This window comes from Myiozetetes cayanensis, unplaced genomic scaffold (genome assembly GCF_022539395.1).
Source record: "Myiozetetes cayanensis isolate MyiCay16 unplaced genomic scaffold, myiCay2020 scf3, whole genome shotgun sequence".
In the NCBI taxonomy this organism is placed as follows: Eukaryota; Metazoa; Chordata; class Aves; order Passeriformes; family Tyrannidae; genus Myiozetetes; species Myiozetetes cayanensis.
The window spans coordinates 3,645,421-3,659,492 of record NW_026087521.1 but is presented as its reverse complement, the minus strand read 5'-3'; the positions used below and the strand labels follow the sequence as shown (position 1 = coordinate 3,659,492).

The window sequence follows — 14,072 nt, the reverse complement described above, 5'->3', positions numbered from 1 at the left end:
AAAAAAACTTAGAGGAGACATTTTATGATGGAGATGAGATGAAGGGCTCACAAACCAGCTGAATGAACCATGGCTCTGCACTGATACTTGATTTAGCAGTGAAGGCATTTGGGTACATCAGAGCACCATCGTCTCCAGTGAAAATATCCCAGATTGATGGAGAAGCTAAAGTTTTAGAATTCAGAGGAAATTTGGAGCACTGTGGAAAAGCTGCTCATATTTCAGGTCCTGTAACACATTACTATTCTCATTTCAGACGATGCTTTGCATAATGTTCCACGTTGATCTCCGATTCTCAAATTTAAAACTCTTCAAAGTTTGGGGGATGTTTTTGATCCTGGGATTTATAGTTCAAGCCCTTTTTCTAGTTTCAAGTGAAGAAAACACATGTTTAGCAGGCACAAAATGAGCCTTCATGGAGTATTTCTTTGATGGTGTTGTGATGATGATTAGGAATTTACATCTTGTGCATAGGATGTTAAGCACCTCATGGGGCCTGGCTGTGCTTAGACTGTACCATTAATTTCGGGAAGGATGCGTGATGAATGTTCATAAGGCCCTCTAGGTTCTGATTTGTGGTGCTTACATCACACAGCCGAGAGGCTCCGCAGTGATTAAAAGGGATTCAGTCATTAGGAGCTGGCAATACAAATGTGATTAATTACAGAACACACTGTAAACTGCAAAATGAGTTTGATGATTTTTTTTTGAAAACATATGTTTCTGCTTCATGGGGTGTCAGAAGTTGAAGTCGTGGTGAGCAAGGCTTGTTTGCTGTTTCCATGATAATTTTCAAGTGTGCTGGATCGCTCTTGGGTCCTGGGAATGGTTAGATTTCCATTATTGTCCTGAGTTCTGCATGTGAGCAGTGAGACTGGGGGGAAAACCCATGGGCAAATCCTTAAATTAGACCTACTGAATCCTGCTCTGCTGTTTGTACCTCACCAACTCGAGCACTGTGGCACCAGAGGGAGTGGTGACCCTGAATCTTGCTGGGGTTCTCTCATAGAATATCCCTCTACCTTTCACCTTTGAGATGCATCTTTGTGTTGGGGGTTGAGGCTGAAACTTTTAATGGCTTTTTTTTTCCTTTCAAATATCTGCTTGTGAGGAAAAAAAAAACAACAAACCACAAATAAAACAGGAAAAAAATTGTAACACATTGCCCAGAGAAGCTGTGGATGCCCCATCCCTTGAGATTTTCATGGCCAGGGTAGATGGGGACTTGAGGAACCTGGTCTAGTGGAAGGTGAACCTTGCCCATGGAAGGGGGTTGGAATTAGAGAATATTTAAGGTTCTTTCCAATTTCCAAAGCATTCTATGATTCTAAAAACCCCTACTTTTAAGCATTAACCAAAACTTCTATCCTTTCATTTTTTTTTTAATTGGTGTTTCTTCTGTAGTGTATTAAACAATATAATGCGTATAATAAACTTCAGGCATCATCCCCACTCATTCTCTTGTTTCTGTACAATACAAAATGAAAAAAAATGCCAAAAAAACAACCCAAACACAGAATGGATTTCTTGGACATCGCTTCCTCCTATTTGTCTTCTGTGTTTTGATGCTTTTATTCGTAGTGAATATTTTGCTGTAGACTGTCAGCATTGACAGGGAAAGAAAGGTAATTGTGCAGTGAACTGGTTTATGCTTTATGTAAGAACACTGTGCTGCTGTAAATTTGTTGCATTTTACAGAGCTGTCTCCGAAGAATATCCTTCAGAAAGCCACTGCAGGGTTTAGAAGTGAGAAAAGGCACTTAGTATGTGAGATAATTGGATGGAGTTTGGAGATGTGAGGTCAGAGCCTTGAGCATGATATTTATACTGCAATGACATCCCTGTACAGAGTGGCCCATAACTTTTAAGATGTTGTTAAGCCACAGAATCCATTTGGGGCTGGTCTGTGAAAACCCACAGACAGGGCATAGAGGTGCCTCTTGTGTCCATTGCCAAAGCAAGGGGAGAGTGTTTGGCATTTGAATCAGTCAGGTAACCTCCAGATCTCCTCTCTTCCACAAGCTCCATTTTCTGATGTCAGAGACAGCTGGTGCAAGGCAATTTGATGTCAAAGATCCCTGTACTGATTCATAACCACTACTGGCCCAATGGTGGCCGGACTTGGTCTGAACCAAGCTGGTGGCTGGGTTGCAATAGTTGTGGCTGAGGTTATGAATGATAACTTGGATGGGGATTTATCCAGGAATTACTGGATTTTGCTCTATACACATACTTTTCTCCTTTTTCTGCTTTTCTCATCTGTAGCTATGAAGTGCTACATGTAGACTTTACCAGGGTGATGATGTTCAAGCACTACACAAACGTCCTCCCCAGCAGCTTTGGAAACTTTTAAATCAGGATTTTACAAATCCTTTCATGTTTTTACAGGATGTCTGTGCATTTCTGTCTACGTGCAACAGCAAATCTCTGTGCCTGCAAGGATGACTAAATACTTTTTTGGTTTTCACCCAGAGGGGCTACAATTTGGAAGGAAGTAACTGTGCAACTGCCTGTGAGGTTTGTTTTGTGCAGGGAATCTTGTGGAGGTACCTATGTCTCATATAGGTGCACTCATAGCCCCTGTCCTGCAGTCACACTCTGAGCTCTGTGGTCTGGTTTGCTTCTGAGCACCTTGGTTAAGGTGCTGATTTTTCCTGGATAACAGAGCTCTTAACATTTTATTATTATTATTATTATTATTTTTTATCTCTGTGGGATAAAAATGGGTTTAGAAATTACAATCACAATACCAGGTTGCCCCCCCCCCTTCCCCTTCCTCCCCTCCCCCTTTCCCTGAACTGCTGATTTGACCAGGCTTTCATTAAGGCTCCTGGATTGGAAGATAGGGAGTTGGAGCTCTCGTTGCAGATGATCCATCTCTCCTGTGCACAGAGCACGGCACAGGAGGAAAAAATAATCAAGGAATGTACATGGAGGCTTGGGGTTAAGTGGTGAGAGCTGAGGAGCTCGGATGCTCATTTTCACAGTGAGCCATCACCCTAATGGACATTGATACTAATGATGGAGGAACCCCTATGGTTATGTGGTTTGTGCAGAGCTTTCGAAGTCTGGGCATTGCCTGCCTTCCAGAAATACCTTGCAGGAATACCTGTCTGTGTGTGTAAATACCCAAGATCATTTAAGTCAGCTATTCCTGATTCATTTCTAAGAGTGTTGTTGATAACAACGAGATTTAGTTACCTCGTACCTAGAATTGAATTGGGCAGAGATCAATGTTATTGCAGCGTTTAAAGAGTGTACGGTTTCTGTTTAGGTAAGGAATTTTGGAGAAGCAGAAACCAGTTGCTCTGAGTGAAACACTGTGGCCTTTGTAGTTATGCATCAGGTTTTCTCCTAATTTCTCGCAGAGGTAATTGAGAAAAAAATGGGCCCTTTTTTAGCATGTTGGATGCCACAGCAAAATCAGAATAATCAACCTAGATTCATGCTTGCAGATACAAGAGAACAGACAACTGACCCACATAAAAATGTCTGCATCCAGAGGATATTTTGCATTCCCTTCCCAATTCATGGTGGTGTTAAGGGGGGTATTTCTGTTTTTTGGTATTGGGTCTGGATGATAAGGTTGAGGAGTTGTGTTCCAGGTGAAATTAATGTAAAAACACCTAAAAATAAATAATCATAAAATCCTTTGGGTTGGAAATGACCTCTAAGATCACTGAGTCCCAACCATTAACCTAGGTTATAAATAGAGTTATGCATGGTAAATGCTCCAAGAAATTGGATGCTTCATCCTTGAATTCCACCCTGTTGAGGCTGGATGGTGGCAGGTGACTTTTTGTTATGCTGAGAGACCAGGTGAATGAATTGGTTGCCATCTTCCATCTGCATCTCTCTCTCCCCCATTCCCGTATCCCAGGGGAGAGCGGAGCTGTGTCCCAGTGGTCCCTGGCTGTGTGGTGCCGATTACACTTGAGTCGAAGTCTTGCAGCGACGGGACATGACAAGTGCAAATGGAGCTGATAAATTTACTTTTCTGTTCTTTATCTACATAATCTGACTGCAGCTGATAGGTAACACCACCAAGATAGAGCAGTCGCTTCCCATTATCCATGCACCTCTTCTTTTTATCCTTTTTTTTTTTTTTTAATAATTTTAAATAACGCAGTGTGCAAGCCAAGTATTGACTTTAACTGAAGGGAAGTAATTAATTACAGTACTTATGAGTAGATCATTTACTGCTGGATGGGCACCTGAGGCCGTTGTGCTCAGTCAGTCAGGGCAGGCTGATAGGGGTTTCTGGCACACAGGTCACTCTCCTGTTGGGATCTCTTAGGCTGTTGGGATCTGTGAGACAAATTTCTCTGCTGATCTTGATCAGTGTGGGTTGTGAGCAGAAAGCCACAGATATAGGATCTCAAGAAGGCTGTGTCTGTTTCCAAAATGTGTATTTGGGGTGAAGACAGCCTATCCTGCTGCATGAAAGTGCCTCAGCATCTGATGGCGACCCTCCTGCCCCTTATTTCTTGCTGGGCAAAGTGTCTTTCTAGGCTTCCTGAGCTGCAGTGAGTTAATGGAGAAGATTTCTGCAAGGTCTTGCATCACTCAAAAAAGTAACTTCAGTATAATAGCAACCACTCACCCTGCTTGCACACACTGATTGTTTTCTCCCACAGCATCCAGCTCCTCTCCTCCTTCCACCTGTGGCTCCCACAGCTGGGTTGGAGTCGTAGCACAGGCCAGTGCAAGCTTCAAGAGATGAAAAGCAATTTCCAAACCACCTGCTGCTTTTTTTTTTTTAATTGTTAAAAAGATAACAGTTAATTAAGGACTAGAGAAACCCGAGGGGGGTGGTGTGCACATCTGTGAATGGCTCAAAGGATGTTAGGAAGCAAAGTCTTCTGTGGACAGGGAGACAGCTTTTTGCACTTGAACTTGCTTGTTTTGACTGAAAGAATGTAAGGAGATAATTTCTGGAAACCTTGAATGGCAGCAGGAAGGATAATGGTTGCACTGTGCTGAAATTCAGTGTAACTGAACAGCAAAAACTGTAAGGGAATTGTTCCAGTGAGAACCTGAAGCATATGTTCCTTCCTTTCTCTGCTTTCTTTCCTCTACTTTTTCTAGTCAAGGAGTGCTCTTGCATGCAGAGTTGTGTTAAAGCCTGTGTGTTTCCCCTTTACTGGGTCAAGACCATAAAAAGTACAACATAATCTTCTCTGAGAAATGGGATCAGGGTGCTTTGGGCAGGCTGAAAAACCAGAGGGCTCCAAGTATTTTGAAGACAATTAAAAAAGCATGCAGAATATTCTTATTATATTAAGTAGCTCCTGCGGGCTAAACATTAATTTGAAGTTAGCACTTGTTCAGTTTTATTTAAAAAAAAACCTTGGATAATTAGGAGCTATAAGAGCTCGTAGATCAGTCAATAGCTTGAAGGAGCATCTTCTAGTAGGATAAAAGAGCTATGAATTTTCCTTCAGACACCACCCTTCCTTCTAACATCTGTTTATTAGCCAGTTGTGAATTCCCAGGAATGGGACCAGGGAGTACTGCTGACTCCAGGAGTGTCTTTTGAGCACATGTATTCTTTGATGGACAGTTGCTTATAACTTCTGGTTTTCATGAAAATCCTCTCTATATAGTATTTTCCTTGAACACTTTCCATATTTAAGACAGGTGTATAGAAGCTGATGCCTGAGTTCTGAAGTTGGTGAATCTTTGTATTTGTGGCTGCACCATTAGGAAAATGGATCAGCAGCTTTTGATGCACTTTCTTTTTTTTTCTTTTGGACTTCATTTGCATTATTTTGTGATCCCATTCAAACCACAGAACTCTGCTACTGTGAGAACAGAAGACTGTTTGAAGTTTTAAGGAAGAAATTTGTTTGAAGATGTCTCCAGCCCCATTTGGCTTTTATTCAGGGAGCCTACAAAAGAACTCAAAGCAAACAGTCATTTTTATAGAAAATGCCATTAAATCACCAAGTAGATTTTTTTTTTTAATGTAGTTTTAACTTTATTTTGGAAATACTTAATGGGGGGGATCTGGCTTTGTAGGGTATGCAGCAGAGTGTGTTCCCTGAAGCTCTTGGGGAGGGTTCAGAAACAGCCTGAGCCTTTTGCTTAGGGGCACAGGAGCAGGGACATCACTCACATTCCCATCCTGTTTTCACATCCAGTCTGGTTCTCAAGGATGTATACAGTTCAGCAAGCTGAATGAAAATGTGGGGATTCAACCGTTTTCTGTCAAAATGCTGTTTTATCAAAATGGAAATATTTTGTGAGAACATGTCAGTTTTGACAAATTGTTTTGATGGGTGAAGTCTAAACAAATTGTTTTAGCGTTCTATGTTATTTTGATATAAAGACATCTCATTTTGACTGTGTCATTTAGACCTTTATAACGTAGTTATAATATTTATATTTTAAGATTTTTTTATCACATATAAATATTGCATCAAATATGTGACAACTTTTAAATCAAAAGAAAATATCAATACTGTAAGCTTTTTATATTTTTGCAATATGCTGTTTAGCTTTTAAAAACTGCATATCTTACCATAGAGTCACAGAATAGTTTGGGTTGGAAGGGACCTTTAAGACCATCTAATTCCACCCCCCTGCTGTGGGCAGGGACACCTTCTACTGGTCCAGGTTGCTCCAAGCCCCATCCAGCATGTGGTTTTCCACATTGGGTGACTTGAAACACACCACCACTATAATGTCACCTGTCACCTGTCCTTTCTGGCTGGAGTGGCTGGAATTCCTTTGTGCTGCTCTTCAGGTGCTTTCCTGCTGATCTGTGATCCGTCTCCAGGCTCTGGGCATTTCCTGCTGGCACTGCCATCAGACTGGTGGGAGTGGGATGGATTGATATTCCCCTTCCCCAGTAAATTTAGTATATGTTAAATTTATAGCTATGTATATTAGAACATCCTTTTTAATCCATTTTTTTATGACATCCTGATATTTTAGTTTATTTCATAATGGAGTGAGAAGAATTGCCCGGGTCCTGCCCAGCTATAATTCTCCTTGTTAACTATTTCTGTTCATTGCAGTCCTAGGAAGGAGTTAAATTTTTCGTAATAAAAGTATTTTCCACACTGAGAGTGTTGTCACTTATCAGATTTATCTGAAAGAGCCTAAACCATTTTATAAAGCTGTTTAAGATGCTGTTCTTCACCATATGAGAAAATTAAAACTCCGTTGCTGAGAAGTTGATGGGTTCCAGTGGGGATTCTCCAGGAGAGGTGTCGACAGGTTGCTAGTGATCCTGGGTTATTAAAAAAAAAAAAGGAAAAATAACATGAAAAGCTTTATTTTATTTTCCTTCTTGTTTGGTGTTTTTTTTTTTTTTTTTTTTTTTAAGCATACTTTGATATTATTGCTTTGTCTTTGGCCCTGGTAGTGGTGGCAGCAGCTGAAATCCTGTCAGATGGGCTGGTGTTACACTGTCCTCAAGCCTGCGAGCTTGTAGTCAATGTGCTCAAACAGGGGGTAGGTAGAAGGGCATGGGTTCTCAATCATGCATTATGTATTATTTTATATTATCATGCATTATTTTGAAGCAGTGGCACACTCAATGGTCCTTGGTGGCTGAAAGCGTGGCCTTCTTATGCCAAGAGTTGTTGGGCAGGAGTACCCATGAGGTTTGTTGAGGGGTTTCCAAGGAGGAGCCTGTTTAGGTTCTATATATCAATAAGGTAGCTGTGCTACTGTCCCTTTATTTTAATAAATGCAGCAGTTCAAATCCCTGAGTCTTCATCTTATCAATCAAGTGGGTGGTTTGTGGGGGGGGAGCAAAAAAAGCAATGTCATGAAAGGAGAAAACAAAATATGTGTTCTTTCCCTTGTCTTATCGGTCTTTCAGATTTCAGGGTTTTTCTTGCACTTTAAAGCAGCACCCTGTTCTTGGAAAAAAGGGAGAAAAAAAAAAGAGAATTTTCACAGAAACCCATGACTTGAGAGGAGTGGCTTGAAGAAAAACAGCAACTTGTAGGAAACTAGATGAAATCCCAAGAGCTGCTAATGTGATAATAGTATCTCATATTCATTGAATGGAGCGCCTGTGACTCAGGGCTTTCACAGGACTGTAAATGTTCTTTTAATCTCTTATTTCTCTAGAGAGGCAGATAAATCTGAACCCATTATGCACTGTGGCTGAGGCAGGGCACAGAGATTTACAGGGTTGTAGGGAATGATGCCGCTGTCCTGGCTTTCAGGCATGTTTTAAGTGGGATTGGAGGGGATGTGGGTGATGCAGGGTGTGCATTGCTGTGGCCTTTTCCAGCTGCTCTTGGCATGGCTTTCGTGGTCAGCATGCACAGTGCAAGGGGAAAAGGCTGGTCTGAGGCAAAACTTCATGTCCAATGAGCAGTGCTGATGGTACTTTGTGTATCAGCCCCTGGTCCTCAGATGCTGCCACTGTGCCCAGGTTTAGAGCAGTCAGGCCCAGCTACAACCTGGAGTCTCAAGGCACTGCTTGGGAAAATGAGATGAATGAGTAAAAGTGAGGAAACGGCAGAGGATCTAAAGGGGAGAGAGGAATGGGAGGCAGAGACGTCGAGGGCAGGGTGAACTGGGTGGAGAAAGAAGTGGGAAGAATTATTATTATTTGAGGGACATTGGGTGCAATCTGTTTTGTGATGGAGTTCAGCCCTGTGGAAGGGGATCTCACTTTTATCACCTGCACTGTGACTTCTGTGGAAATAAATAGAGTCTTAATGTGGAAAGGTCCTTTTTCTTTCTGATTTAAGAATCTCCCGTAATATTTGCCAAACTGGAAGTTGCTCTCTGAAATGAGTATTTTTCGTGGAAGGAGGCAGAGGGGCTTTGCATTTTCCTGTGCAAGACACAAAGGCAGTGAGCTGCAGAGACTTGGTTTTTACTTTTTCCAAGTGTGGACAATTTCACCGAGATCTCTTAGGAGGAGGCAAAGCCTGGGCTCAGCCTTTACCAACCCAGCACTGAGTCTGGGAATTGGTGCATCACTACAACTGCTCCTGGGGAATTGGAGAGGGAAATGTGGGATCTTTTTCAGGTCTTTCTGTAGTGGTCTAGATCCAGATGGATTTTTCTCTCTGTGCAGTTGGTCCTGCATGAGTGAGACCTGGAGGAGAGCTACTGGCTCTGTGATGGATTCACCTTGGCCCCGCAGCGTGCAGATCTGGCCTCTGCTTTGCTCCAAGGCAGGTGGTTCTGTGGCATTTTTGTGTCAGGGAGATGCTTTAAAGCCTTTGGCCTTGAAGCTGCAGAGGTGTTAAAACAACCACCTGCGGTGGCTCCAAGAGGAACTGAACCCAATCCAAAGGAAACAGGCACATCTGTGGGCACAGGCTGCAGCTCAGACAGGGCAGCTAGACATGGAAAGAGAAGCAGTTGTGAGAACATTGGCATTTTGGGAGCATCCCTTTGTGCAGGGCATGCCTTCTGTTTGGGCTGTACTGTGGCTAATCTGACGCGAGCTCTGACTGATGCTTTTTCCACGGTGAGAGTGTTGCTAACACCTGTGTCCTGTCTGGTTTATCTAATGTTTAACAATTCCATTCAGCTCACACAGTGGCCATTGCATCAGTGAGATTATTAAACTGAATCTTTTTTTCTGCTCCCATTTCTCTGCTTCTCTTGAATCCTTGCTTCTCACCATGATAAATGTGATGGCAGTTGGCCCCCAGGATCTCAGACCATGGCACAGTCTTGTTTTGGTCCTTTCTGTGCACAGCAGACCCTGTGCAGGACTATGAGACTGACACTAACATGGGTTTGGTGCTCAAAATGCTATTGGGACTCAAGCTTTGTTGTTGTAGATCCCCTTTGTCCTCCTGCTTTAGAGTACCAACCAGTGTGATTATGTTGCTGTTGTCTTTATCCAGCAAGCCATCACTGCTTAGGATGTAATTACCAAAGTAACCTCAATATAACTGGAATATCTCAAATCCTTTCTTGTCACTGGGGCTATTTGGTCCCCCATTGTGGTTGACAGTCCCTTTCTGAGGTGCCATCTTCACAGATGAGCTGTGCCTGGAGAGGGAAGGGTGACTGTTCAAAGGGACAGTAGATTTTGGTACTTAATCCTCCTTGGATTGGTAAAACTCTTCTTCCCAGTTTTGTTAGCTCCCTAGATTCCAAAGATCAAGGGGTGTTTCCTCCTATGTCACCCAGGCAGAAATACCACGGGCTTCCTTACTATGCAGATTTCTTACCACCATTTGAGTCTGTGCAGCTCAGTAAGAGCATGAATTAGGGTGACATTAATCATGCTCTTGTAAAATACTGCTGGCCTTGAACACTTCCAGGGATGAGGAGTCCACAGCCTGTCTGGACTGTTCCAGAGCTCACCACTCTCTGCATAAAGAACTTTGTAATATCTAATCTAAACCTGCCCTTCTCCAGCTTAAGCTCATTCCCTCTTGTCCTGTCACTACATGCCTTTGCAGTTTCTGCGTAGGAGCTCACAGAAGTCTCTTGGGAAGATGGATTTGTTGAAATGTAGAGAAAACATGGATATCTGAACCTCATGGACTGCTCCTGACTTACTTATTGTCTCTCAGAGCTGTTCAGACTCACATTATCTACACTGCAAGAGCAGAATAAAATAAAGCAAAACCTTAGAAATTAGATTTGTATGGGGAGGATAGCTCTGAAACCAACCAGAAAGTGAGAATAGCTTGGGTTTTTTTTTCAGCTGACTCTGAAAAGCTGAAAACAAAATCTGAATCTGAAAAACAAGGGTCAAGTTGGCACTTTCGGACTTTGGAAGCCTCCAATCCAGATTTGGATGGGGAGGGGAGCACCATCTTATTTAGATTTCAAACTGTGAGCTGACAGACAGGAAGATCTGTGAGTCGGGCACCGCTAAGGCATCTCAAACTGGGCATCTGGAAATGGAGGCCCCTGAAATCTGTTGTCAACTTTGAAAATCCCATTTTCCCCCAGCACCCCCTGCCCACCCCCACTCCTGCCAGCTTTGAAGGTTCGAACTGTGTTCTTTTCATCACATTTGTCATTCCTTAGTAGTGAAGCTCTGGCATTCAAAATTTGGCTGACAACTTTGTGGGTATGAGCCAAAATCAAGTTCAACTTGCACCTTTCTCTGCTGCACCCAGTGCTGTTCACAGGGAGAGGCAGAAAGCCTGAGCTAGAGGGACTCTGATCTCATTCACTACAACAATTACTGTCTTCTCACTGGTGCCAAAATTAAGCTTATTTTCTTTATCCTGATGTAGGTGGACAGGAACTGATGAGGTGTGCTCAGCAGGAGCATTGAGAGACAAAGTGTCATGTCTAAACCACTTCTTCTCAGGCTATTCTTCCCTCTTAAATAATGCAAGGGACATAAATCTCCTGGAAATCATGCAAAATCAGTGCTGCAAAAGACTTAGAATGGTTCCAGGCGAGTTCAGGTGTTATTTTATGGAGGCTCAAGTCCAGCACTTCATGGTTTGGTAATTTTAAATACTTTTAAATGCACTTCTGAAGTAATTTAGAACTATAAACTGGATGTGTAATTCAAGTTGGGAGAACTGGCTTTTGGGGACGGAGCAGAAGTGAGAAATGAGGTTGAGGGAAGGTCTGCTGGGCATGGCTTCAGTCTTTATCCATGCCCAGCTGTGTGGATTGCATGCATGGGGGAATGGTCTTTAAACCATGTATCCAGTTTTTTATTGAGGGGCGATGTTGAAGTTTTCAAATGCTTGTAGGTGTTGCTGAGTTAACAGCATATCCCTGTTGGTTCTCTCACACATAAGTGAGATTTTTTTTTTGGGAGAGAATAATGTTTCCAGTGTAATTTAATTCCCATTTACAGGCAGGTGGAATTGAAGTCTGATTTCTTGGTTTCTGATTGCAAATGCACAATGCATTTGAAGAGGCATCTGTGTCTTTGAAGCTGAGATTTGCTGAATTACTGCCTTTTGGTGCACAAATTTTACCTGTTTAAACTGAAACTGACCCAGAATTGGAATCCTAGAGGCAACATTTATGTATGTCTGTTCAAATCCTATAAAAATTTGTGTGTGCATATCCTAAAGTAACGCAGGCTTACAGTATTTAGCTCAGAAATTACTTAGTTTTTTCTAAATGTAAGAGAAGTTCTTGATAAATTCCTTAAGTCTTTCTTCTTGCAAGTGTATTGACTCAGCAGCTGATATATGATGTTCTCAGGGGTGATTTTTCTGCTTTGTGGGGAAAGTACCTGGAGTTTCTGATTTCCTGTCAAGGAACTGAGAGTTTGCACAGTTTTTTTTTTTTTTTTTTCCTCAGAGGTCATTAGTGAACATACAAAGAGCATTTATAAATCACATCTGAGCCTACGTGATAAGCAGGGAACGAGCAGTTACACAAGCAGTGGCCAACTTTGAATGGGAGAGATGGAGGTGATAAACCACCGTGTTCTAAATCACTGTCAGTGACTACAGTGGAGCAACACCTTCCCATATTTTGGGATTTAACTGTGTACAGAGGTTGCCCAAGGGGCTGGACAACAAGCTAGCTTTTCTCCTGGTCTGAATTGCAATTGCATCCAAAGGTTTAGAGCCTGTAAACCCCAAGATAAAAATCACTGAATCGCAGAAGGGTTTGGGTTGGAAGGACCTTAATGACCATCTGGTTCCAACCCCCTGCCATGGGCAGGGACACCTTCCACTAGACCAGATTGCTCAGAGCCCCACCCAACTGGTCTTGAACACTTCCAGGGATGGGGCATCCACAGCTTCTCTGGGCAACCTGTGCCTGTGTCTCCCCCTCTCGTAGTGAATATACTTAATAAATACATCTTAATAAACATACCAAGTCCTTTCCACGACATACACCTGGCAAATCGTTGCAGTGTGCTGTGCTAAGCATTTCTTTTCTTTCCTCCTGTTTCCCCAGCAATCAAAGAGAAATACATGGACTGGACGGAGTTTCTCATCCACGATTTGACCGGCGCCCGGACGGCTCCCGCCAATTTGCTGGAAGGTGTATGTATTAGATTGCAGTTCCTCTCCATACGGTGTCGTGGTGGTGTGAGTGCTGCAGCAGTGTTTGCTCCTGGTTTGTCTGTGTGCCATTGCTGGCTCTGTTTCTGGTCCAGCGATGGGTAGTTTGTTTTTCCGTTGAGTGGAGGGAGGTGCTTGGAAAGCCGGGTACTCAAAAAAGACTGGGTGGGAAGGAGAGCACAGAGGGGATCCGTAGGAAGGAGGACTCAGCCCTTCAGTGCCCCTTTAGATCCACCAAACCAGTGACCTGAGCTTTCAAGTCGTCCCTGCCCCATCCCTGGAAGTGTTCAAGGCCAGGTTGGATGGTGCCCTGAGCAATCTGGTCTAAGGGAAGGTGTCCCTGCCCGTGGAACGAGATGACCTTTAAGGTCCCTTCCAGCCCAAACCATTCTATGATTCTGTGACACAGATTGGAGGAGAGGGGATTTTAGTAGATTGATATGTACATAAACTGTCAGATTTATGTATATATGGAAGGAGCTCTCCCAAGGACATTTCCACCACCTAAACCCAGCAGTCACATCTAGCAAGCAGGTTGGGGGAGATGGCCTCAGGCATCAGTGCTCAGAAGAGCAAAAGGGTCTGTTTTTTAGATGCACCCATACAGCTTAGAGTCCAGGTTTGTGCAGCATATTCACAGGGTGACTTGCACCTGGGGCACCCTTGGTGTTCCTTGAGATTCTTGGCCAAAATCCCACAGATCCACCTTGAAACTGTGGTAGCAGGGTGCCTTTTCCATCGGGGCCTCCCCTGCTCTCATGTGGATGCTGTGGGGGCATTTGGAGGGGAGACAGATGGTCCTGCAGGAGATCATTCTCTCTGCCCCTCTCTAGGCCAGGAGTGAAGGCATACAGGTGGTTTACGTTAGTGTAAGCACTCAATTTGCCTTTTGGGAAGCAAGTTTGCATCCAGGCACCATTTTTGATAATTTTGTCCCTGATGACTTCCACCAACCACAGCTGCATCCCTTTTCCACATGCCTGTGCAGGGAGCATTAATAGTGTGACATTAGGGATTCCCTGCCCCCCCATCCCCCCTAATCTGAGGGATGAACAGCCCTTGCACACCCCAAATAACCCTTGTCCTGCTGCATCCCCATTCATGGACCACTCCCAGCTGGCACGTGCAAGA

At 43.3% G+C, this 14,072-nt stretch overlaps 1 protein-coding gene across 5 annotated transcripts in view; it reads left to right on the top strand.

The window, feature by feature from the left end:
• The window catches only part of SFMBT2 (Scm like with four mbt domains 2), a 114,801-nt gene that overhangs the window by 34,893 nt on the left and 65,836 nt on the right, over positions 1–14,072 (top strand). For all 5 annotated transcript variants that reach the window (XR_007629952.1, XM_050324076.1, XM_050324077.1 and 2 more), the window contains one exon: positions 12,835–12,923. Coding sequence is in view for 3 of the 5 variants with exons in the window: in XM_050324076.1 (XP_050180033.1) it covers positions 12,835–12,923 (89 nt within the window). In the remaining 2 variants the exon portion in view is untranslated. The remainder of the gene's footprint in view (positions 1–12,834; positions 12,924–14,072) is intronic.